We start from the raw sequence: 27,162 nt of genomic DNA on the forward strand, positions 1-27,162 counted from the left end.
GTGCCCTTTTTAAAATACGATCAAAGATACAGTGTGAGTGGCAGCAGCCTTACTGTTGTCTGTCCTCATTGCCACATTCACTCACAAACATGGCCTCAAGAGCCTCATTTGTGCTCAGTGCACCGAGGGCCAGGCGTTCAGAACACGACCTTCAACTCTCGCCGTTATCTCATACAGATAAACTCTGAGCCGCTCGGAGGCAGAAACATACGGCGCTTAGTGTCCATGTAAATCACACATATTATTTACAGTGAATGAAGTGGAGTCAAATGATTTTAACGTTTTATCTGCTGAGTGTAATGGCATTGGGAAAATATGTGGTTTAGAAAATATAAACAATTTTAGGGAATAAAGAACAACAGCTCAGTTATTTCTACTGGGTCGACTCTAAATACTCTAAATAAGATTTTTATGATCTTTGTTGCACACAAGTCATCCATGGGAGGTGTTCAGGGTGAATGAGGGGAATAATGTTAATTCATCCCATCCCAAAATTTATTCTAATTTCATCAATAAAACTTTCTTTGCCCTGAACCTTTTGATGTTCCCTGCCCCCACCCCTCTCTTTGTCTCTCTCTCTCTCACTCTCTCTGTGTGGATATGAAATCATTCACTACTCACCATATAGTGAATTTGCTGTTTGATTGTTATTTTGCCCCATTTAGTGGACTTACTGCATCGCAAATACTTTTGTGAAAACGTGTGTACAATCATTAGTCACTAACTTTACCATGATGTATTGATCTCACTACATTGACAGGAAGAAAAATGGTGGAGAGACGAGCGGAGAGAAAGCGGCACATCACAGCCTTGAGGATAAAGATAAACAGTTTCACATTTGCCAGCAGTTTTACAGACCTATTTCAAATCAGCCTGTTACATCATACATCCCTAGCATTGCCGATGGCATAGTTTCGTTTTATTGACAAATCTGTGAACTGTTACCGTAAAACATGTAATAAGAGTAGATCAGCGCATCCCGGCACTTACAAAGACAAACAAGTTTATTTCTAAATTAAAAGATTCAACCTGTTTTTGACCTAAAAGTATTTATATTACATTATTATTGGAATAATATATAGTTATTGTAGGAGTTTTCTAGCGGCTGACGTTGTTGTTGTTGTTGTACGCCATAATCCTGAGGACAATTTTGATTGTCCTCAGGATTGTGATTTCGGACCCCGTCTTTCCGTTTCTGAGCTGCTGCTGTGGCTATTAAATTGTTTTTTTTTTACCATGGGTGTTAATCTCAAGAGGTCAGCTGTGAATATATAACTATACAAAGTAATACCTTGGTTTTGTGTTTTAAAGATGGTTTGTATGTATATAGAGCTTTTCTAGTCTTAATCACCACTCAAACCTCTTTACAGCACAGTTTTGCCATTCACCCATTCACACATATTCATCCATGCATCTATGGGCAGGAGTTTTTCTATGAGGGGCCATTCGGTGTTCAGCATCAAGGACACTTCGGCATGCAGATGGGGAAGACTGGCATTGAACCACCGACCATTTGGTTGGAGGACGACCTACAATCCTATGATAAGATGATTTACCCTCAGCCACAGCTAATATGTCTGAAATGGTGCAAATATATTCAGTTATTTATTTTTGGAGGTTGTGATATTACAGATGATCTTAGAAAGGCAGAGAAGTTTTGGTTTGTTTTTCTAGGACACAGCATTCTGCAAGATCTAAATCAAACACGGCTTCAGGAACAAAAATGTACGATCTCGAGTTATTAAATGTCAAAATTATTATTTAGTGTAATTTAAATATAGGTACAATGATACCAAGGGCTGTCATTTTTACTTTAACATCCCAAATTTTTTTGTTATTTGATTTTATTCTTGTACTTTGTTCCTATAGGGTTATTTTCAATGTGCTTTATTAACAACCTTGATTTTACCTGACTAATACACTCGAAATAAACTTTTGACATCACTCTGTTCCACTGCTAGATGTTCACATTATAATTTTATGATGAGGCCGACAATGTTCTACAGAAAGAATGAGCAGATTCTGCTGAACAAGCTTGTTCACTGTGGCCTGACTTCATTGGGGACAGGTAATCCTTTCAGTGCAGCCAGGGCGTTCTCCACCATCTTCTCCACAATCCTTCTGGCTGTGTTGTTTGTATTAATCCCGATGTGGGGGGTGATCAGCGCATTGGGAAGGCGGAGGAGTGGGTGATCCCTGCACAGGATAAGAGCAGAGGAGTTGAGCGAGGAGCGATTCCATTAGCATAATTATTTCAGTAGAGCATGATTCTATTCTGAGAGATGAGACCTTGGCAAAGGTTCTGGATGAGTCACGTCTAGAGCCGCAGCCCGAATCGTTCCCGAGCGGAGAGCTTCCACTAAAGCATCCTGGTCCACAACTTCACCTGAGACATGAACACTGTTATTTTTAGCCAATGATCATGAATCAAGATCAATACTAGGATGGTAAAAACGTATTCCTTATGTAGTTGCCTTGTTGCTTTGCATTTGTGTTTTCAGTTGATGAAGTCGTGTGAGAAGTCTCAGCTGCCGTACCACGATCTAGTAGAAGCCTCTTTCTAACCTCTGCTGATGTTGACCAGTGTTGCAGTGGGCTTCATGAGGGACAGCTCTCTTCGGCCAATCAGACCTGCCGTGGCCGAGGTCAGTCTTACGACTATCATGACGAAGTCCGACCTCCTCAGCAGGTCGTCCAGCCGCTCACAGTAACTGGCTTTAACCGCCTGCTCATCCTCTACACTCCTGAACAGAATAAAATACATTGTGCGTGTTAGAACAGTGATTTTTTATACAGTATGTATCACGTCATAAAGAAATACCTTCTGGTCCTGTTGTGATACAGGATCTTCATTTGAAATCCACAGCTTCTTTGGGCGATTTTGTGTCCTACATCTCCCATTCCAATAATCCCCAGAGTCGACCCGGTGACTTCAACTCCCATCAGGCTTTGCGGCATATGGACCGTCTTTGGGTCAATAGCTATATGATGACCTGTGATGGAAAAAAATGGGAAAAAGTCTGGGTTTTAACAAAATCATTAAGATTAATAGACCCTGAGATTTAAGCAGGTCACAAAAATAACAATACTTTAATAAAAACACTGTAAATTGAGAATATACACTGTGATACATTTGACAGAAAATAACCCTCAGGTTTTACAGTTGTGTCAGTTTTTTTTCAGTTAATACAAAATACTGTAAAATTACGAATTTTAATATACCAACAACCCAACTGTTATTCTTGGTGGTGTGCGTGTAATTATAAATTACATTTATTCCAAATTTTCATAAAATAACCAAGCACCAGTGTTTTGAAACCAGCTATGACTGGTGGGTTCTTGTAAAGCAGTGATTTTCAACCTTTTTTGAGCCGCGGCACATTTTTTACATTCACAAAATCCTGGGGCACACCACCAACCAAAATGACACTCTATGGCCTAACACAGTACATATAATACATATAGTTAGTAATATAGTTTCTAAATGTATTAAAAAAGCACTATTTAAAAGTATTTCAGCCCTTTATTACTATTATCTTTTAATGAGCACAAATTGAATCAGATTTATGAAACAAAGTTTGATTTAACTAAACTTTATTTAATGGAGACATATTATACCCATTTTACCACAGTTGATATGGTTCCTTGGGGTCTTCATGAAATGTCTGTAACATATTTTGGTCAAAATACCACAAGGATAATTTAAAACAGGACCTTTTAACCCTGTCTAAAACAGATTGACCTGTTTTGAGTGCCAATAGTTACTCTCGCCATTCACCCGGGCTTCATTGAATTTCTCCACTTTGACATTCAGCTGATAGGCGCCAGCCGAATTTTCTCACTTATTCTGCAGTAAAAATACACAAAAATGTGTATGAGCATAGTCATAGACACCATGAACAGGAATCCACTTGAAGTCACTTATAACCTCTCAAGGAATATTTTTAATCAGCATCTAAATATGGCTACATTAGGAATACATTAGTCCTTTTTTACAGACTTGCCCTTCAACGAAAGCACCCGCACCACTGACGCTGTGAGGCACCGCGGAAGAGGACCCCCCCCCCCAAAAAAAAACAACATTGAGCCGCACGCTCAGTCTCCGGCGGCGTGGAGAGGAGGGTGACGGGGCGACTGCTCCCCCAGCCGCAGCACGTGCCCAGCGGTTTAACCACAAATACCAATGATATCGGTGAAAAGTCAAGTTTGTTACCGATGTCGGTTAACGAGGCGAATATCGGCCGCTACCGATGTTCGGCCGATACTTCGGTGCAACACTAGATATTAGATAATTTCCCACGGCACACCTGATGATCTCTCACGGCACACTAGTGTGCCGCGGCACACTGGTTGAAAATCACTGTTGTAAAGTACCTGAGTCTTTCAAGCGAATGACGAGAACTTTGATTAAAACATAGAATTATGACAGTGTGACTGTAAAATGTAAAGTTGACTGCGTTGCTTCCCCCGCAAAAGATTGGCCAGTATATTACAGTGCATTTTTGTAGTTTAATTAATTTTTCTAGTTTCTAATTAAACTTAATGTTGACAAGGATACAAGATAGAAGACATTTGTAACAAGACGTATTTTGGAAAAATTACAATTGTTTTACAGCATCTGAAAGCTGAAGACGTCATGTTTGGACACTTATAATGTATTTGTTCTTTTCTGGGATCATGGCCGACTCCCTCAGTTAAATTTAGATTTAATTAAATGTATTACTTTTATTGATGTTGAGCACACAGCGTTTCAAGACGATGCACATACAGATCATGTTTGTATGGTTCTGCAGATTATGTAGGATTTGTATTGAATAAGTAGAACAACATATAACTTAGATGTATCCGGGCCCCCATCAAACTGCCCTTAGGTCAGTGCTCAAACTTACCCTCGAGGATCTTGCGAGCTGAAGCCAGAAGCAGACCCATTGCAAGATCAGCCGTGCCGTCGCCGACCACACCTGGTGTGTTGGCCACTTTCACCCCTTGACCGCTGATGAACGTCAGATCCAGGTGGTCGGTGCCTGCTCCTCCACTGGCGACCACTTTGAGCGAAGGAAGCAATCTCAGCAGCGCAGGCTCGGCTGCAGGGAAATACTTCCATATAAACAGGACCTGAATTCTTGGGCCATGGACAGCTGGGTTGTCGAGAAGCTCTTGATGGCTGACGATTTGGAAATGTTGTGTCAGGATGTCTACGAGCTCTTCCAGGTACCCAAAGTCCCCCCCGACCTGTGAGATCAACACCCATGGTTTTTCCTCCTCCATCACCTACCTTAAAAGAGGGCAATGTATTTTCTGACTGAAAATACAGAAAATATTCATTTAACTCAAACGACTCACGTTTGAATGTTTATTGCAGCAGCTGAACATAGTTACAGTTTTTACATTTACACTACTAATAAGGTCATTCTAGATAACCACTTACTAAACTGAACATGCAAAAATGTGAATTTTGTTACCACACAATCGCTTTATTCAGAAATATATCTAACATTTCCAACGTGTTAACGATAATGGATATCTGTTCAAAGGAAAAATCTATTCAAATAAATCGCCGGAAATTACATTAAAGTTGATTTTATGAGGAAGACTTACCTTTCTTACCAAAGCTTGAGCTTGAACGCATCTCTGCTGTCAGAAGGATCAGGTAGAAGCTGATGATGGGAGTTTTCTTTTTGAACCAAACCTTTGACCGAGGTGGTGTTTTACTTGGATGAATAAGAGTTAATGTGAAAACCCCTCCGGGGGATGATTATTCTGCTTGGTGTATTATTCACAAATTCTGTTTCAAAGGAGTTGTGCTGAGACCTCTCCAACTACCCACACACTTATAGTTGCAGTTATTAATAATGGAGGGGATTTAGCAATAGGATTAAATTGATTTACCAAATATCAGAGAATGTGAGATGAACAATGAAGTATTTTTTTATTTAAGGCAAAAAATGTCTGTAGAGATATGAAGCCTAAGACACGTTTTGGTTATTTACTGAAACAGTGACACAATTATTTTAAAGTTAATCACTAACTAGACGCAGACTCAAGTCCTCGACTCTGGAGTCAAAGTCTACTGAGTCTGTAGATTAATACAGCAAATCAATCATTCGTTCAAAGACAAATACCTCAGAAGGATCCAGGCCGTAAATACATATTTGAATGTGAAACCCCATAGACACATTTCTGTAAAAACAGGAGAAAAAGTGAGACTTTTGTTCAGCACAATCTTTTTTTTTTGGAAAAATCTGCAAAATATCTCCCCTAACCCTTTCTTTCTCCTTTAATTCTATTTCAGTACTTTGTTTTCCAGAGAGACTTTAGGACTATGAACATGCATAATATTAGAAGCAAACAAAAGAGAAAACATAGGCCAGGTAGAGTACAATCCTTTTTTACAATAAATAAAAAGGCATTTTCTAACCCAAACCCAAATAACTTGATTATATAAATTATTATAATTGTTATCATATCAGACTGACACAGTCATTCACAGGTGTACTGGTCACTATCATGGCAACAATTGTCTTATTATTTCCTCCTCTTTTTATTAATTTGACTTAAATAAAATTGCTTTATATCTAGCTGAATTACAGAACTTTTATTTTGAAAAGTTGTCAATAACAGACCTCTGAAAAAGTCGACATGTAATAAATTAAAACATATTACCAGTTAAGTAAATAATTCTAACTTATATATAAACCACAGACATGAACGCTAATGAAGCAAAGTCAGTTTCATTTTATGAAAAACACTTCCAAAAAAATCCTCACTACCGATAAACCAGGTAAGATGAACACAAAGTTTTCTAACTTCACTCTGCACCACAGAGTGTGCATGAAAAGCTCTGCGCTGAATATCCAGCACACAAACAAAAAAAGGTGACGGTAAATTGTAGAATTGTTTGAGAAAGACTCACTAATGATAAGGAATAATTGTGAAGTAGCTCAGTATTCTTTAAATTATAACACATGTAATATTCACAGTATTAGGAAGGGAGTTAAAACAGAGATCTGTCTAATAGTTCAGGTATCTCTGTCTGTCTGTATGTGGAACGTATATCTCAAAAGACGTCATCCCCATATGACCAGACATTTAGTGTGTTTCACTCCAGCACAATGTAATTGAATAGAAAAAGGTATACTATTCGTGTAAACACATTTTCAAAGAGACAGGGTTGCTTTTACACATTTTCTTATTGGTTTATTGTTCTGTAAAATGATTCTTGATTGAATCTATAGAGCTAATTGAACCTCATGCTGGGATTGCTTTGTCAAACTATTATTTCACGGTAAAGAATGCTCTTTAACGCTTGGCTTAATTTTCTCTTTCATTTTTCAGTTATTATCATCCAAAGCAAAATAAAACACTTCAACCTGATTGCATATCAGTTGTATGAAAAAACAGCTCCCACGAAAAACCCTCCATGTGTCACACTTACACAGGAGTCATGACTTTGATACGTTTATGTTAATGAAAGTGAGATTATCATGTATATTACAGAGATCACGGTGGACCATGACACGGAACGTACCGAGTGGTGAATACAATTGGTAAATGGTAAATGGATTTGTATTTATATATCGCTTTTCTAGTCTTGATGACCACTCAAAGCGCTTGACACTACAGTTTCACATTCACCCAATCACACACACATTCATACTGCATCTATCCCAGCACTCTGTTATTCTATGGGGGCCATTCAGGGTTCAGCATCTTGCCCAAGGTCACTTCAGCATGCAGATTGTTCAGACTGGGGATCGAACCGCCGACCTTCAGGTTGGAGGACGACCACTCTACCCCTCAGCCACAGGGCGGCTGTGGCTGAGGGGTAGAGTGATTTTTGAAAGAAAAAATTAAAGTGTTTAATCTCAGTCTCGTTTCCTATATATACATTCATTTTAAAGAATTAATCCCAATATGTCATATATGACTTTACTTCTTATAAAAAGTGACTACGATTTGAATCCAGGCACAACATTTCAAGGAATGCACTTGTACGGCTCTGAGAGAGATGCTTTCAGACATCTGGACATTTTCTTGATATTTTGGATTAAACAGAGGGAGCCATGCACAAGTGGTGTGAACATTTTCCTGTCGTTGTGAACCCTGTCTGACCCGGACAATCTCCTGCCATGTTCACTATACGGGATAGACAAAGTCTGGAAAATGTCTGAACCCAATTTTTCCAATTGCTTAGGAACTTAGGAAGCTTAGTCTCGAGTGTGAAGTTGTTTTACATGATGCTCTCTAAAAAGTTGCAAGAGGGATTAACGCAGACCAAGCAACCAACCACCACATTCCTGAATGGCTAGAGCAGGGGTGTCCAAACTTTTTATCCCGAGGCTCTCCGACTCCATGGAGAGCTTTGTGTGCAGCTCTGATTTTTCTAATTACACGTCGTAATGGCGGAGAGCCTACAGATAGCCATTGGCTGTGATTGGTCCGCTAACGACAGTATTTCGGAACGACATCATTTCCGGACCTCAAACTTCCTGTTTCATTTCCTGTATCACAATAAACCCAACTACGATTCTACGATTAATGTGACAAGTGTGTTAAGCCAGCAGAGTTGTCCAGCTGACGTTGGCTGGTTAGAGCCCTGAAGCCATGTGTGTATGGTCACATAAGGTCATAACAAGCTTTCATAACAGCGCTAGCATCCTAGTCACCATGCTAACTGCAGTGGTAACTGTGAAAAAACATGCTGTCACGACTTTAATTCAACTAGCTATCATGACACTGTTTCTAAAACACCGACAGGTTAGAAGCAAATACTTGGTAGTAGTACTTGGTAGTGGAAGCTGTGGGGGAAGATAGCTGCTTCCATGTAGCTTCAAGCTGTGGAATTAGCAACGCAGTTCGGAAACAAGACCGGGGAACCGCTGCGCTAAGAAACAATAACATAAGCCTTATGACCCACTGGGTGTCACTTTATTTTATTTAGTTACCATCGTACACTGTGTGTGTGAAAAGCCGGGAGCAGGTAAATAATGAATGTGGACTTCTTCTGAGAACTCATGAGGTATGCTTCTCTAAGCCCATCTTCCGTTGCGCCACATACTGTTCTGGCGCCCAATGGTTTTCAGCAACGGAGAACTATAAAACAAAAACTGTCTGTGTGTCCGTCCGTCCGTACGGACTTGGAGAAGCATAAATTGGCCTTCAATTACGTCGCTCAGAGCGGGGGGCGTGGCGGCGTTCTGAGGGACAGCTGGCAGGTCAGGGGTGAGTTTGGCAACACCTGTCTTATCTGAGAAGTACAATACAGTGGGCCATAGTCCATTACATTACAATTCATTTAGCTGACGCAGATGGCCCGCGGGCCATAGTGTGGACACCCCTGGGCTAGAGCTTTAGTTCAAAAACAATTTAACAGCCATCTCCTCATTTTGGCTTGACCTCATTGGGAATAGGTGAACCTGTGACTGCAGCCAGGGCATTTTCAACATTCCTCTGAGCAATGCTGTCAACTGCTGCCCAGGTTTTCCCACCAGTGTGGGGGGTGATGAGCACATGTTGTATGTGCGTACACGTATTTCTCCTGGCCCCAAGCTGAAGAGCAATAATCACATTGTGATTTAATGAACGAAACTGAATTCATAATTTTTATTTCATGAAAGCATCCTATTCGAGTACATTCGTCTCAGGGTCATGTTTTTTTAATTTAATGCTCTTTTACGACAAAGCGATTCTGAGACGAGACCTTGGTAAACGTTGAGGATGAGTCACGTCCAACACTGCTGCGCAAATCGTTACAGACTGGAGAGCTTTGACTAAAGCGTCCTGGTCCAACACTAGACCTGAGACATGCAAAGATACAATATTAGGCTAGAGATCAGATTTTCAAGTGTTATCTTCTCAAAAAACGCTGTAGGGAAAACACATAATGTAGGGTAGCACGTGTAAAAATGTGTGCAAACTTGATTTCACCTGCAAAAAAAAATTCAAGCTGATCACTAAGGGTGCGCACTGAGGATTGCCTTCAGAATAACACACGCTGTCCCTTCAGTACCCTACCCTAAGTGAATATGCATTATCAGGAGTTTTTACCAAAGCGCGCAAAATATCGGGAGGAGTAGATGCAAATTATTTTATTAAGTGGTTGTTGACTTCTTCTATATTGTGGTAAGGAGGAGACAGAGAGAACAGTTTTTTTCTGCTCGTGTTAGCATGGGGATTGACAGAAGCAAAAATAATGTTTGTTTCCACTAACACCTCCATGTTTGCACCTGTTATCCTTTACGCAACTATTTCTAGTAGATCACGATACAAACATGCAATGTAATGCAGATGCAATTTAGCTCTCTTTATTAGGGATCTTAGTTGATCCGGCCCGTAGTCGCCACCGCCGCTGATGTTGACCAGTGTTGCCTCTGGTTTCATGAGTGACACCTCTCTTTGGCTGATGAGGCCCGTCGCGTCAGGTGTCGGGGAAATGGCGAGGACGACAAAGTCTGCCCTCGTCAGCAGCTCGTCCAGCCTCAGGCAGTAAGTCGCTCCCACTGCCTGCTCATGAACATTAGTAAAGTGAACAAGAATGAGCAGAGACACTGTCAAACTGGTTTCTCACTTTAACGCTATTCTACATTGCCTCCACCATGATTTAACCCCTTTCTGATTGTTTATCTAGGAGCCGGATCACACCAGAACAAATGTAGGAATTTTCACGGAAATTGGGGTTCATACTTCCTGCTCTTTTGTGAATATACTTCCTCCTTGCTACATTCTGTTTCAGATATAACAGGTCGTCTTTTTTAGTCTGCACATTGATAAACCACAATGTAATAAGAGGTATTACATTCCTAGTCATCTTAATAACACCCTCACTTTGTTCTTGAGAATAGATTGTATGTAAGTTTCTACTGAGAAGTAGACTTTAACCTTCTGGTCCTCTTATGATACAGGATCTTCATGTCAAATCCTTTGCTTCTCTGAGCTATTTTGTAACCGATCTCGCCCATTCCAACGATTCCCAGAGTGGATACTGTGACTTCAACTCCTCTCAGGCTTCTTGGTAAAATTGTATCTTCAATTCTGTTTTTTAGACCTATGAGAAAAAACAAACAACTAGCATCTCATATTTTGTTCATTTATTTTTTACAGATTCCTAGTATGTGTTGATAAAGCGACTGCACTACCACTGCTGCTGCACGGTCTGCATCTTTGAATGTGTGTCACTGCTTTTGTCCAGGTTAATGAATGATCTAATGCACCACAGAAATAATATATGCTAATGCCTGCTTAGTGAGAGGTCTGACTCACCCGCTAACAAAGCCAAGTAGAGGCAGACGTTTCCTGCATGTGCCAGAGCAGACTAAGCTATATAAGGAGGAGGCCATTAAAGAGACAGGAGCTCAGTGTTTCTTACAGAGGCTGAACGTTGGAGCAGCAGCAAAGGACAGTCTGAGGAAAGTTATGTGTCTGAACACTAGAGTAATAATCCAAGTTAAAATGATTAACCTGAATATGAGCAGAATATGTCTCTTTGATTAAATAATGATTTACTCTCTCATAAAGTTTGTCTGAATACAAAGTTTAGGCAGGTCTTGGTATTGGACAATAGGACATGGAACATTGACCTTACTCTCAACAATCCTGCGTGCGGATGCCAGAAGTAGAGCCATGGCCATATCAGCAGTGGAGTTGCTGACCGCACCAGGAGTGTTGGTCACCTTCACCCCTCGACTGTTGATTAATTGTACATCCAGGTGGTCAGTGCCTGCCCCTCCATTGGATACCAACTTCAGCGAGGGGAGCAAACTAATCAAGGAGTGTTCAGCTGCAGGCCAGCTCCATACAAACAGGGCCTGGATTTTAGGACCATGCAGCTGAGGGTTTTGTAGAAACTCTGTTCTGAAGAGGATTTGAAAGTGATGCTTCAACACGTCACTGAGACTATTAAGTACATTTTGGTCGACCCCCTCCTCTGAGACCAGACCCCAGGGTTTCTCCTTCTCCATTACCTGGACCAGTCAAACCAAAATAGATGAGGGCAAATACAACAATTTGGTATTTTTCAATGTCACAGAGGAGGAAGTGATGCAGAGCTCAGAACACACAACAAACTAAAGCTATTGCTCTGTTTGTGTATTTAATCCCTGTGTTTCCATTACCTCGATGCCAGTTTGTCTTGTCAGATCATTGTCAGCATTCCAATGTTTTTCCTTGTGTTAACCCTGGTTTTGGACCAATTGTTTTTTAACATTGCCTTTGGGCATCTGTGTTTGGACAACTCTGCCTTCCCATGTTCACATCCTGTTTTTATGGATTAAAACTATTTTGCCAACGCCGAAAGATAAACTTTAATTACAATGAGACAAAGTGCCATAATTGATACCATTACCCTAACCCTACCATATCAATTAATGATAAAGTAATTGTAATAATGTGTTCAAAAATATGTTTTACCAGCAATAACATATCCCTATAGTTCCTGTTACAAAATTGTATTACATCTGCACTTAATTTAATTTTCAGGACTAAATTACCTAACATGTGAGTTCATTTAATGAGACTCAAATTAAACCAAAGGGCTTTGACATCAACAGAGTAAGTGTGAAGCACCTTCTTTTACACAATACAAATAAACCAAAGCTTAGCAATTGGCTTAGTTATTAGAATTAAGGAACAGCTTTTCAACATAAATACAATATGCACCAAAATACATTGGAAATATATGACAAAACTCACATGATTTTTCCAAGAAGTACCTCAACAGCATGTCCTCTGCATTCTATCTGTACAGTGCCTAGCAACAGACGAGCAGATAATGTTCTTCCACTGGAGTTTGTATAACATCCTCTGAGGTCTGTACTCAATAAATGAACTCATAACACGAACCTCGCTGAAGTGATGGCTTCTCAGTTCGCTTTTGCGAGGCGTCTGATGTCTGATGGTAGTAATGCTTTTGCAGCTTGCAGTTCGTTTGCCAGTCTGGAGGAGAACCAAGTCTTTGCAAAAGCCTGTCGCTTCTTTTGTTTACTTTTCCTGTCTGTTCCGTTAATGTCCCAGGTGCTTTTGCAAATTAAATTCGTACAAGAGTTTGTAAAACTTGTGGCAGCTCATTAATTCTCCCTCTGGTGCTTTTTAGCAATTAGCTCCTTCACCACAAAATTTGGCTGGAAAACCGGAACTCTGCTAAAGGTTGATTATTTTATCCAAACACATTCATCCTTGAAACTAGACATGAGCATTACCACCATTTTTTTTCCAAAACGGATACTAATTCAAATGAAGGGGTTATAATAGTTTATTTCAAGTTATAGCTACGTACTGACACTAAGACACAAACTACTTTTTCTTTTTCTTTAATTAAAAACAATTATAAACTCAAAGTGAGTGAGTGGGGGAAGTGTGAGCCTCTTCCTCCTCCTCTTTAATCTACCACTGCATGACCTTATCATATTTTGAATTGAGATTGCATTTCAAATGGATAATTAGGTTTGTGTCGTTGTTGCCAGAGTTGATAAACACAACACATATGCATTTATGGAGCCATAGTTCGGATTGCTGTGGCTGGCAGAAGTAGAAGTAGTCCCCACCAGCCGGTGGCTAATAGATCTTGTTCATTGTGAAGTCACTCTTTACTCTCACTGGGGAAAAAACACCAAATAACTGAGGGGTGTAACAACTAATGAATATGAATCAATCAATCAATCAAATTTTATTTGTATAGCCCATATTCACAAATTACAATTCATCTCATAGGGCTTTAACAGGGTGTGACATCCTCTGTCCTTAACCCTCAGCAAGAGTAAGGAAAAACTACTAAAAAACCGTTTAACAGGGTAAAAATACGTAGAAACCTCAGAAAGAGCCACATGTGAGGGATCCCTCTCCCAGGACGGACAGAAGTGCAATAGATGCCACGTGTAGGAGATAAATCAGGATCGAAGATCACTCCCAAGTTCCTGACTGTTTCATTGGAAGCAAGGGCAATGTCGTCTAGCGCAGCTATATTGTTAGATAATGTATCTCTAAGGTGTTTCGGGCCAAGTATTTTAACCTCTGTTTTGTCTGAGTTTAATAAGAGAAAATTGCGGGTCATCCAGGTTTTTATGTCCTTGAGACATGTTGGAAGTTTAGTTAATTGATTACTTTGTACAGGTTTTATTGACAAATATAACTAGGTGTCATCCGCATAGCAGTGGAAATTTACAGAGTGTGTCCTGATTATGTTTCATAGTGGAAGCATATATAATGAGAATAAAATTGGGCCGAGCACAGAGCCCTGTGGAACACCATGGTTAACTTTGGTGCGCACAGATGACTCATCATTAATTTCCACAAATTGGGAGCGATCAGAAAAATACGATTTAAACCAGTTAAGGGCGGTTCCATTAATGTTAATTAACTGTTTGAGTGTTTGTAATAAAATTTGATGGTCAATTGTGTCGAATGCTGCACTGAGATCTAATACCGAATATGGGTGTAGACACTTGAACGGACACATTGGAGATCAGAACTATGAATATTTGAGTATCGATCCGCACACATTTACTTAGCTGCATGTTTCCAGCTGTAAAGACGCTCACATTTGGCCTTTTCATTAAACTGCACTGACACAAACTTTTACTTCAACAAAGAACAGTTTCTCTTGTGCAATGTTAAATATCTATATTTCTTGACAGTAGCTATGATGCATGAAAGTGATGACACTCAACAGCTACATGCGTGTTGTGTTCAGCTTGACCTGGCAGGCAAACAGCCAGAAGAGTCCCGTCTTCTATTTTGAGTTATTTTCTTCTATGCAAAAAAAAAAGAAGGTAATTGCAGTCATTCATTTTTGTCCTTTTTTTCTGAGAAGCTCTTTGTGTTGTAGAAATGCAGAAATCGAATGGCCTCATGGGGGCATGTAGCTGGAAATCATTGAGCATTGCAGATGAATGATTGAGTGGAAACCTTACACACTATCGGCTCCAGAGATGTGGAAAACATTGAACTGTAGCTTTCACATCAACACAGTATTTCAGTGCTTTGTAAATCAAATATCTCAACAGTTAAGGCTGTATTTAAGCTTTAAAATCTACATATCTACATGTTATCTTTTAACAGCTGGTGTGTTGTTGCTGTAGATCACAGGGAGAATAGTGGAGCTTTGTGAGAGGCAGACAAGGCTTCAGGGACAAGACAGTCGCCCTCCTCCCTCCTGTCGTCACCATGCCTCATGTTTCTGTCAGCTCAGATTGTGTAGGGGCTCATCAGTGTTATGGAAGAGCGGAAGGTTCACAGAGTCAGACACCTTTTGTTATCTTGGGAATTGAACTCGTGGGGCTGTGAGACTTTGGTGACAGAGTGCATGAGGCCAACAGGGGCAATCTGCATGGGGAGTTTGCTTTACGACAGATGCTCCTGCTGTGGCTTCAACGAGTTCAGTGAATTCTTATTATATATATTAATTCGTATTATATTGCATTATCTACAGACTAGAGGGATGTCTAAGAAATGTCTTAGAAGGACAGACTTGGTAAAATGTTTACATGTTATACATTATACGTATGCAGATGTATGTTTCAAGTTGTTGTTGTCACTTTGATAGACTGTTACAATCTCTTTAAAGGCGGGTTCCAATAAGACGATTCTCAAAGTCGTCAGATCGCTGTGAAGTACACACAACTCGACCTTGACTCTTGCAGTCATGCAGTCATACGAAACGACTGCAAAGCAACAAGGGGTCACACACTACACAACCTTTCTTTCAACTCTGATTAATCTGTTAAATCAACAAAACAGATATGAGAAGAGACACAGTGAACCCGACTGATTTTCCTGCTCCCCCGTCAAGCTTGAGGAGACTTGAAATGCCTCAGTGGACAGCACTGTTTCTAAGAATAGAGAAAAACATTTTCCTGTCTGTAACCGAACCGAGCCTGAGGGAAACCAAACCCAACCTGAAACCGACAGACTTCGGTTTTATACCGTCTGAACCCGAACCGAGCCCGATGCAGTTACTATAAACCGCTCTATCCATCACATGCATGGTTATTGGTTGATTCCCCTGGTAACGTTGAACAGGGCCTTGTACCTTCATCCTCACTCTGACCTGCTTGAGTTGATGCTGACTCAGACTGGAATTCTGATTGGAGTCTGTGACACGTCGCCTATAGAGCCACAGCCATTGATCGTCGATCGGGCTCTTTTATCTACAACTTGCAAAAACTCATCTGCAACCAGCATATCAGGCGTACAATCGTGTAGTGTGAACTCGACTTTACATGATAAAAACTTAAATAGAATTCAGACATCCTTACATTACATTTACATTACATTACATTTCATTTAGCTGACGCTTTTATCCAAAGCGACTTACAATAAGTGCATTCAAACCCGAGGGTACATACCAAGGACGACAAGAATCAAGAAAATACAATTTCTTCAAATAAAGCAAAACTACAAAGTGCTATAAGTAAGTGCCATTTAAGTGCTACTAACGTGTTAGTTTCAAAAAGTTGTTAGTTTTTTTTTTTTTTATTCAAGGTAAAGTCGGAAGAGGTATGTTTTTAGTTTTCTGCGGAAGATGTGTAGACTTTCTGATGTCCGGATGTCAATGGGGAGCTCATTCCACCATTTAGGAGCCAGGACGGAAAACAGTCGTGTTTTCGATGAGTGTTTAGCTCGCAGTGAGGGAGCAACGAGCTGATTGGCAGAAGAAGAGCGGAGTGAACAGGGTGGGGTGTAACATTCTCTATCTCCACTCCTGCAAAGTGCAACTTTGTGAATCCCTTGTTATTGAATGTGGTCTCATGCTAGGCAGGACCCAGAGCTGCTTAATATTTGAGCACCTGAAAACTGAATGAGGTTGAATAACTTGTTAAGGTTCGTAGCTGATTGCCTTCTTTTTTAATAAGGTTGTCTGGTCAGGCAACCGTGTCGGAGAAATTACATTTTGCTCCTTTTAATTTGCAACGCTGTTCCAATATGTATTGATGGGAACAAGTTCTGTTTCAAAACGGTTTTGTAATTAACAAAACTTTGAACACAATTTTCCAAAAATAAATATCTGTAATAGCAATACATTATCTTCTCATAGCGACTACAGCGTCAATAAACTGTCCTTTAATTGATCCCTCTCAGGGGAAGATGGTGGTCTTTTTTCAGTTGTTCACTGCGACTTTACAAAACACAATTAGATTCTAAACATTTAACCCCAAACCACAGTGTTTCCCAAAACAAAAGACCCACAGCCTCTGGTTTAATTTCCCTCGTTACTTGTTCCTCCGTTAGATGAGGTGGGTTTATATTAGTCTGGAATTTATTAATGCGCCCAACAACTAAGCCCTTTGGATTTTGCTGCATCTTATATGCATCGTTTGTGAACCTGTGATGCAATCTGTTTTGAAAGTGCTGAAAATACGAAGCATGTTAATTTGTGATTTGTGTGTATAAGCAAGATGGAAGGAGGGAAAACAGGGGCGTAGACGTGAAGGGAAAATTATGATGGAAAATGGAGCGACACATGTCATCTACAGATTCCCTGTGCAGAATAATGGTTAAACCACAGCTTCATGTTATTGTCTCACAAGGTAATTGATGAGTATTTAAGTGCATCTATGGTTAATCTGTGAGACTTCTAACAGAAAAGAGTCAATAATCAGGCTGTGCGCTCATTAACAGGGTGGCGTCGTCAATGTGCAGTTTGTCTGTAGCGTCACCTCTTTTCAGTATTTCTTAACGAAACAGGACAATATTGCTGAAGTTGGTTCATTTGTCTTTCTCCCCCCTGGGTACAAATCCTTCAAATTAAAAGTCCTTATTGGTCACATGTCCTTATACACTTATACACAGGGTTCCAGCTTCACAAACCTTCATCGTTATGGTCACAATGAGAGACAGACATGATGTGGAACGGTTTCATTTGGGTTAGGTATAGGGACAAAAACAAATTGGTTGATTTTCAGAAAAAAAATTCATGATTTAGAAAAATAAGAAACAACATAGACGATTGATTTCACACAGGAAACAAACTGAGGTCTCCTGTAAATTCCTCCTTTGTTACTGTCATCATTACCACGCCCACTGGAGATTGCTGTGGAGTAGACTCTAACAACGATGTGGTCACGCACTGAATCTGGAGGAGTTGTTTGCCAGAATGAAAACTTTTGTTTCTCTGGACATTCTCCAGCCTCTTTACACAATCTCTGGAGACTGATCTGAGTGAGCCCATGTGAGAATCCTGCAGAAATATGATTAGGATGTTTCTAGCACAGGACAGAACCAAAACTGTGAAAAACCCAAAAGAATACAAAATATCTTACGTGCCTCAGGATGCTACTGCTCTGACGTTTTTTGAGGTTGAGTGTTCAAGCCTTGGTGGATTTTACAGTTCAGCACCCAGATGAAACACAGAAGGACTCAAAGGGGGTCAATCTGAGGAGGGCTGTTTGAGACAGGGTAAAAAGGGTGCTGTTTTATATTATCCTTGTGGTTTTTTGACCAAAATATGTTACAGACATTTCATTAAGACCCCAAGGAACCATATCAACTGTGGTAAAATGGGCATAATATGTGCCCTTTAATGTCCAATAAGTGGTTACCTCGATGTAATTGTATTTTCCTAACTGGTATCATAAGTTCTGTGTTAGCGTAACAAAGTTTAAATGAAACATAAACTGGTGGTTTGATGTTCTTTCTTTATTTTACTCAAGGCTGTTTTAAATCCGGTGGTTTCTTGTGGAGTCGCTTAACAAGTGAAACACAAGTATCAGGAGCCAAGGGTTTGTGGTGTAATGATATTGGGAAGTGACTAACCTCATGGCTGGAGGCTCTGTCTGGGTGAGTCAGTGAGTTCATCAGAGAAACAGAGACCTGTGGAAAGGTTAGTAAAGATCATTGTAAACAAAATGCAAAATGCTATTTTTTGCAGATTTTCTACTCCGGTTGAGTCGTAGGATTGATGTGCTTCGCTAATTTGTATTCAGGTGATTCTTATTCAGCAGCAGTACACCACAGTGTTAATTCTCACACAAGGTCTCCTAGAACCAGGGGCCACAACATCATTGCTCTGATCATACATCATGACAATCTCTGCTGGATACAGCAGCAGCTCAATCTGCCACATCCCAGTTAATTTTTCTCTCTTTCATGTGACACGTCATGGTTTGTTTGCTCTAAAGCAACTATTTCATCAGCGCTTGTCAGTGGACCACACTGTGTTGAATCCATTAGTACTCCTGATGCAATGATGCACTTAGCTGGAAAAATCCACTGCTTCGCAAGCCTTAATTTAGCTGTCAGTAGTTAGGACGGACTGAGAGTCGCTCTGTGTAATTACTGGGACTGACTGCTGATCTGAAGGCTTAAATCTTAGAAGTAGTGGTTTCACTTCAGAGAAAAGAAGAAATGACATCCTGAAATAAATGGGTGTTATGGTTTAGGCAGTATGTCACTTTAAAAGGAATAAACTGCTTATTTCTAAAAACATTTTTAGACAGATAATTGTTTTTAAAAGAAAAAATATCTAGTGATAATGTTCTGCAGATGGGAAGCAACTTGTTGATGAGGATGATCAAACTGGATGGTACTTGAAAGGCTATTTTCCATTCCTTTAAAAAATAATTCTGCACACAACCTTTGTTTTACAAAAAGTTTCCCATCACTGGCACCGATTGGACGTAAGCATGAGGCGCAGTTTCACCACTGCTACGTGTGTGACCACGCCCTCTGATGAATATCACTGATTAGATCTTGCAGTGCTGACCAAACATAGAGAAACCAATTGAGAGCCGCCAGTTTAGTTCTTGTTTCTTGTGCATGCTCATTTATGCTCATTAAGAAACAGTAGGCGCCCACAAAGTAAGTTGTGATGTCATTGTTTCCCCAAATGCTCCGTTTTACTTGCTCACTTTGTTCTTCGTGGGTTTTGGGTTGTGCTTAGAAACTCCCGGGCCGCGCTCTCTTTTACCATTGAAGTGTTATTCAAACCCCTTTGCTTAAGCTACTAAAAAGCTCTTCACATTCAAAAGGCAAACGTTCAAATACATTAAAAAGACAGCTGGACATCTTTATTCTGCTGGAAATGTATTGTAGCCTTTGCACATTCAGATGAAGTGACAGAATGGCCTCCCTCTGTTAACCTTCTCAATGTCGGTTTACCCATTTTCTTAAACAAACATGCCATCCAGAGGCCAGGCCTCACTTTGGAACCAACGGGAATATTAGATTTGAAATATTTGCATTTGTTTGCTTTTCTAGTTTTTCTCACGAAGGTGAAAACATATGAGCAGAGTTTTCCCAAAGGCCTTTGGGGTGAACTCTAATTAAAACACCTTTAAACAGTCGTGTCAGGTAATGCTGCATCCGCAATGTTAAACGGTAAAAATAAAAGGTGTTGTTCCATATCCATTGACAACTTTAATAGGGACACCACATTGACTCTGGCATATATATACTTTTTTTCACACCTCTTTATGCAAAAAGCGGTCTTTCAGTTCAGATTTGCACACTTCACCTTTGCAGAGGTTTTACTCAAAACCCAAAATCAGTTTTCATGCGTTTCAGTTTCCTGCGCTGCTGCTTTTGTGCATCTGCTCATGGATTTTTTTCTTTAGAATATTTGGCCTGTAAAAATTCCTCATCAAATAGAGTGCCAGGTGTAGTGATGATGAATTACTTTGTCCTGCCCTCGTTTTTGGTGTGTTAGCTTTATTAAAAAGTAGTTTAAACAATAAATGTACTTTTATTCTAAACGTTTTAAATGAAGGATGAGGCCAGAACATTTTCATAGATTTCAGCTGTACAAGTGGCCTTCTATTAAAATCTGTAAGTCCTGCTCTCAACATGCTCTTGAAAAAAAGATAGCGAGATTAGGCTCCATGTTCATTCCTTCAGATTTGTCAGCTGCACATTCACTGCTGCCAATCTCCCGATGTGACGCATCCCAAATCTGTTGTATCAGATTAAGATCTGGTGACTAAGGAAGCTCACTGACGCTCATTTTCTTCTCCATGATCCAGTTCGAGGCGACTTTTGCTTGGTGACACGATGCATTGTGGCAGGCTGCTGCAAGGAGCCATTAGAAGACGGTAAATTGTGGCCACAAACGGATGCACATGGTCATCAACAATACTCAAGTAGGCTGCAGCACTCCAACGATGATTTATTGGTGTTAACAGGCCCGAAGTGTGCAGAGAAGATTCTCCAACACAAACAACAACTTGGACTGTTGACACAAGGCAGGTTGAATCCATGGATTCATGCTTTTGACTCTGAATTCAGACCGAATTGTCCATGTGCTTTTGCAGAAATCCACATCCATCAGACCAGGTTTTCTTTTTTTATCTTCAGCCTCTTATTTTATTTCTCAACTGACAGGAGTTGAACCTGGCATGTGATGTTAGAGTCCATCCACCTCAAGGTTTCATGTTTCTTGAGATGTTTATTTGCTCCATAATGCACCCAGTCCATACAAATGGGTGGTGGTATCTGCAGTGTAGACAAGGGCCTCATCCTACAATGAAATGTAATTTTACTTAAAATAAGAGACAAATTAAGTGAAGTAGATCATCAAGCTCATTACAGCAGTAGACAGCCTTGCAGTCATCAAAATTAATTATTTTGTTCAAGAAATTTCTTTCATAACAAAACTGCCAAACATGCTTGTGTAATTTTTTATTTCAAAATGGCCAGAGAGGACCCTTTTGGATGTCTCCCTATCAGAGGATGAAAGAAGACAAAGCTTAAGTTCTAAAATCGTTAGTTCAATCCTCAGATACTGCCTTAAGTGAAAACTCAAAGGCTCGAGCAAATACCGGTCAAGCACCATTTACATTAAGCTTGAAGTGTTAGAACAGACCTTGGAAGTTTTATAGGATCTCAGAACGAACGCTCTGAGAGATACAGCCTGGAAGATCCTGGCCACGTGCCTCAGGATGCTACTGCTCTGCGGTTTTTGAGTTTGAGGGTTCAAGCCTTGGCGGATTTTACAGTTCAGCACCCAGATGAAACACAGAAGGAGTCAAAGAACTGAATACCCTTTATTGTCTTTGATTGAATATCTCAGTGTGTTTAAGCATTAGAATTTCTTTGCAGGACGTGGGTTTGATGCCTTAACACAGCAAAGTAGAGGTTGAAAAGCTATTGGAGAGAAGCTGGTCCTTCGGATTTTGGTTCCCGGGGGCATCATCTGATGAACAGATATTATTTTATAGTCTAATCATTTTATTAGTGTTTAATGTGTATATAAAACTATTTTAAATGTTGTTTTGTTTATGTTAAGTTTTATTATACAGGAAAGATGCAGTGTATTTTGTGCTAAACTATTTCAATATATATATTTTATTCTTTGATATCTCTATTTGTTTTTCTTTGAGGTTTTTAAATAGTTTTGATGCACAAAAATGTGCCCGTATGTTACAGAAAGATCACTCATGATCATAGATAACAATCCTCTAAATAGGTCTGATACATTAAGATCCATTAATTATGCTTAAACTATTTAGAATTTTTTTTTTTTCCTGACCAATGTGAGAACCTTACTCCAAGTTTCATTGTATTCGGTCTGTCACTTGTTGCATAATTTTATCATGTATTTTGAAATAGTAGAGAAGTGTGAGAAATTATGTTTGGGTTTTGTAAATCCCTGCTTCAGCCTGAAGGAGGCAGGTCTGAGACTGAACTTGACCGCTCGGAGTGAAAAGGTCTTAGAGGGCTTTAGACATGAATAAATTATAAATTTGACCTAGACTGGACATTTAAAATGTCAAAACTCACACACTCACACACATCTTTGTAATTATACCACCTGAGGTTCTATTCCTGTTGGATGCTGACCTAAGCTGATTTCCTGGAGACTTTCTCCAAACCCATTGTGACCCTGAACCTAAACCTTAAGACCTTGACTCAGACCTCGTTGCCATGTACATTGGTGTTTTTCAAAATGCAGCTTTCCTTTGCTTTTCCTTTCACCCACATGCAAACTGTGTTTTATTCACAAAAGACGATTGTTTCGATCCTTTTCCTTCCCGGGTAAAGATGTTAAGAAATCGTTTTCATCGTGGACGTGGAGACGAAGAGACCAGAGCTTTTGGCTGTTCGGCACAATGGCGATCTAAAGCAGCAGGTGTTACAATAGACAAGTTCAAAATCATTTCTACGGTCAGAACGAAAAAGCTGTTTTAGATCCAGTTTGTGAATTTTGCTCTGGAAAGGATTCAGTGTAAGAATGGTCCAGAGCTTTGTGTACAGTCGAATACACTCCATGACGAGAGGCACTTCACTCTCTAAATGTGCTGGCTATTTGTTTGATTGTATTTCATGAGTTGAAAGAATCCGAGCATACTTTTCTGTGAAGGTCACAGTGACAGTTTGACTATTTGACCATGTGACAGCGTCACTGAGTCAAGAGCACTTGCAGAATGCACTTTACAGCACTCAAGAACCAACTCTGTAATATGTAGACTCCTCAACTTGGAGTTCTCACACCAAAAATAAAAGTATATGTTTAAAAGCATGAAGAGCGACATTAATAATGGGAGAGACTAATGTGACCTGTGAATGGATTAGGCCACTAAAGCACTATGGTTAAGATTAGGGAAAGGTTGAACATGATTCTCAAGTTATTGTGAACTTTTTCTGTAGTACTCAAGTTTCCTCTCTCACCTTAAACAAAGCCATTAAAATAGAATAGGCATAATGGGATTGGTAGAATGTGTATGGTGTTGCTGTTGTTTGAAATATAATTTTTAGAATCATAAACTTCTTTGACACTAAAAACATTGAAAACTTTGTTATATCTAATTTGGATATAAAAAAAGTGCATATATGACGGAGATCACACTGAACATACAATAATTGGAATCGACTTCTCATTTACTTCACTGAAAAGTTTGATTAATTTCAAGCTCATTCAATTAGATGTTGAAGTTTTCACATTTGTTATCTCTAACTTGAATTATTTTGATTGAAATGAGACAGTGGCATGACTGTTAATGTGTTAATTTGACATAACTCATTAAAAACATTTAAGAAATTAATAATAATAATGCCTATTATTGTAATTATTATAATTATTTAATACTTTATAATAAAACGGATTAATATGGTAGATACTATTCAAAACATACATTGTAACAAGACAGAATACTAAACTTTGAAGAATTGGTTAAGAATACACCGTATGATCAAAAACTTCCTGTTTCATTGTGTGAAGTCATCTCATTGTGCATTTCTTTCCCAATTTAACCCTGGAGAGTTTACCTTCACCCTTCTATTTTCTCCCTATTTTTGCAAGTTAACTTTTCCTGTGACCCTTTAAACTGGATCAGGCTTTGTATTTTGGCCATTCTGGTGTTTTATGTTTTTCTAGTTACCTCAACTACCATTATTCAAAAATCAAAACTGACTCAGCCGTCAAGTCGACTCACAGTTTGGAAGACGTTGTAGGAACTCGTGTTGTTTCTCATTGAAGCGGTTTCAAGTGACTGACATTTCACAACAGTGAAGTTTTTCGGATTTAAGAGAACGTTAACCTTTGCTGACCCATGGCTGTGATTGGCAGTTCAGCACCGTCACTGGGGCTTTAAGCTGTATTCATTCACTGGAGCATAAAATCACTGTTGAGGAAAAGAAAACAAATAAAAGCTGCAGTTCTTTAAGCTCTGAACACATTTTCTGTTCCTTTTTGCAAATTGCAACAGCGTTTCTTAAGAGTGTTTTAGTTTTTTTGTTAAACGATGGGGACGATGGAAGTATAATCTATTAATAAATGTATTGCATGTTTATATTCATGCAACTTTTCACCACGCATCCAGTCCATGACAGTTCAGCGTTTCTATCCCGCAGGCAGAGCAGTGGGTGGTGCAGGGCGACTATGTTTCTTCACCTCACCGGTTTGGTATTGTGTTTCGATTGTTGAGCAGAGGAGGATGATCAGCGTAACCTGCAGGAAGGGCTGGTGACCCCTGAGTCAACCTCATCTGTTTCCCCCGGTGGGCAAGCCCTGCAGGAGCTCGGAGCCAGCCGCTGCTGAGATGCTGTTCATGTATCACCAACAGTAATTCTGCTATCTCGCTGCACTCCACACATCACACTGTAACGAAGGCGGGGGGAAACAGCCACTGTGTCATGTACACCTGTAAGATACGGTGAGAAAGAAATCTGAGCTGATAAAAAAAAAAAAAACTAATGGGAAAAAACCCTGAAACCTTGTGGCTGGGATTTCATTAAACTCTTGACAGCGTGAATGGTAAGTATGCAGTGTAGTGATTTCATAGTCATGGATTGCAGCTGCTTCTCCGCGTCGTGTGTGTGTGGGTGTGTGTGTTGTCAGAGAAAAAGCACAATACCACAAGGTTTTCATTACTCCTAGAAAATAACCAGTCAACATATGAGAAACGATACCTCTGAAAAAAAAAAAAAAGGAATCAAGGGTCATGTTTTGCATCATGAATCTGAGAAGGTACGTTATTCATTGCAAATACTGCTTCAAATGATGATCACTCTGGGAAATATTACTCATAATGCGGTGGTCCTCAGTGCATCAGCCTCACATACTCGCAAAAGAAAAGATAAAAGTACAATGCAACTCTACTCCACCGCTGGTTAATGTTCAGTGGCCGCTCGCCAGGATATTATGTGACCTTTAAAGGTTTATGGATGAACCAGTGTGGCCCCACTCTGTTCTCAGGCTAGATATGTAACAAAACGTTTTCATTTCAAAACTGATTTTGAATGATCTTTGGGAGCTTTTTAACTCTGCATCAGAAATCCTCCTCGTCCATATTAGAGAACTAACGTGTCCCTGGATTCCTTGTGCTTTCTCTTCGCAGCCTCGTTGTGAATCGTGGCGGCAGCTGCTCGTGGATTATGATTACACCTAAATTGCTTATATGTGCAATACGCCTACTTATATATACTAATACTTACAATACTTCCATCATCACAAGTGTCATTACTGCTCCCTTCAAATCTGTCAAATCTTTGCATAAACACTTGACACAGATCGACGCAGACTGTCGACTGTGCAGCGGGTTGCTTGGTTACAGAAAATACTTCTAGAGAAAGAAAAAACAATGGTGACAATTAGAGGGATTCATTTCCTTGGCCTGACGACAAGGTGGAACTGTTTCAGAGTTTTCCTTTCACACATGCACAGTCAGCGGGAGGTTTCTCTGCACAGGCGCGTTCACAACAGCATCAAATCCTCCACATTATTCTGGCGAGAGATGGACCAGCACTCAGACACCGGCGCCGGCTCTTATCACCGCAAACTCTCTTGACACCTCGGTTGGCATCTTCTACATGTGTGTCAGAAGCTTCATCAGACCCTAAAGAAAGTCCGGATCCAGTTTAGCAGACATTCTCCAGAGTTCATGTCTGAAAACAGCATTAAAGACATCTTAAATATGACAATTTTGTATTTCAGAGTCTTTTTTTCCCCAAGCTTTTTTGAAGTACACAATTGAAGGAACAATTTTTAAAACTACCTCCAGTGATGTGTGAATTTGCTCGAAGCTTACTTAATCAGGAATTGTGGAGAGGTGTTGAACATAATCGTCCCCTATTGTGACCCCTTCATGGGCCCTGATTTTGAAAAATCATTGATCTGCCACTCGTTTTTTTGCCCGGACTTCAACGCAAACGCAGTTTCGAAACTACAACTGGGCCAGCAGCTCCGTAGCCTCCGTTCTCTTAGTCTGCAGAAGATGCAGAACAAGGAGCTCGGCCGACAGCAGAGGGACGAAGAAAGAAGTGGAGAAGAGGAGGTGGAGAGCTCATTACCGGGAATTGATCAGGACCGGTACTATCCAGCACTAATGCCAATATTCTTCAAAGGCTGATGTCTTTGCTAACACCAAAACAAGTAATCAGTTGCCCTATTACAGAGACTACAAGTCCACAGCAGCTCACTAATGACTTTGTTTACAGACTCAGAAGAATAATTATTGTGCATGTGGCAATACAGTGATCAGGCTACAGTCTTTTAATATATACACTAAGGGACAGGATCGTTTTTTTTTTTGCTGCGACGTAAAATAGTGCGTCTTTATGTGTTTTGAATTATTAAAAGACCAGCAACACTGAGGAATACACAACTGCACTAATTTGAATGAGATGGATCATAGGGAACCTTTAAAACTGTGATATGATTTATGTATGTGTGATGTAATAGATAGAAAGAAGGAAATCATTTGAAGAATAAAAAGGAATCAGTGTGTATATTCTCGTTTT

At 39.9% G+C, this 27,162-nt stretch overlaps 2 protein-coding genes across 3 annotated transcripts; both read right to left on the reverse strand.

Annotated features, from left to right (window-relative positions):
* Window positions 1-270: 270 nt before the first annotated feature.
* Window positions 271-5,667, reverse strand: LOC133966864 (probable 2-ketogluconate reductase). 2 transcript variants are annotated; one of them, XM_062401917.1, is made up of 6 exons: window positions 5,599-5,667; window positions 4,890-5,302; window positions 2,822-2,993; window positions 2,566-2,744; window positions 2,290-2,386; window positions 271-2,196 (listed from the first exon to the last, which is right to left on the reverse strand). In XM_062401917.1, the coding sequence occupies exons 2-6, from the start codon at window positions 5,266-5,268 to the stop codon at window positions 2,040-2,042; spliced, it is 984 nt and encodes a 327-aa protein (XP_062257901.1). In that variant the 5' UTR covers window positions 5,269-5,302; window positions 5,599-5,667; the 3' UTR covers window positions 271-2,039. The 2 variants fall into 2 exon arrangements, with proteins under 2 accessions (XP_062257901.1, XP_062257902.1); XM_062401918.1 differs by having other exon boundaries at window positions 5,608-5,658.
* A 4,005-nt stretch (window positions 5,668-9,672) lies between these two features.
* On the reverse strand, window positions 9,673-11,957 carry LOC133967122 (probable 2-ketogluconate reductase). Its single transcript, XM_062402361.1, has 5 exons — window positions 11,582-11,957; window positions 10,873-11,044; window positions 10,707-10,716; window positions 10,344-10,503; window positions 9,673-9,797 (listed from the first exon to the last, which is right to left on the reverse strand). The coding sequence occupies exons 1-5, from the start codon at window positions 11,955-11,957 to the stop codon at window positions 9,673-9,675; spliced, it is 843 nt and encodes a 280-aa protein (XP_062258345.1).
* Between the last annotated feature and the right edge of the window lie 15,205 nt (window positions 11,958-27,162).

This window comes from Platichthys flesus, chromosome 13 (assembly GCF_949316205.1).
Source record: "Platichthys flesus chromosome 13, fPlaFle2.1, whole genome shotgun sequence".
NCBI lineage: Eukaryota > Metazoa > Chordata > Actinopteri > Pleuronectiformes > Pleuronectidae > Platichthys > Platichthys flesus.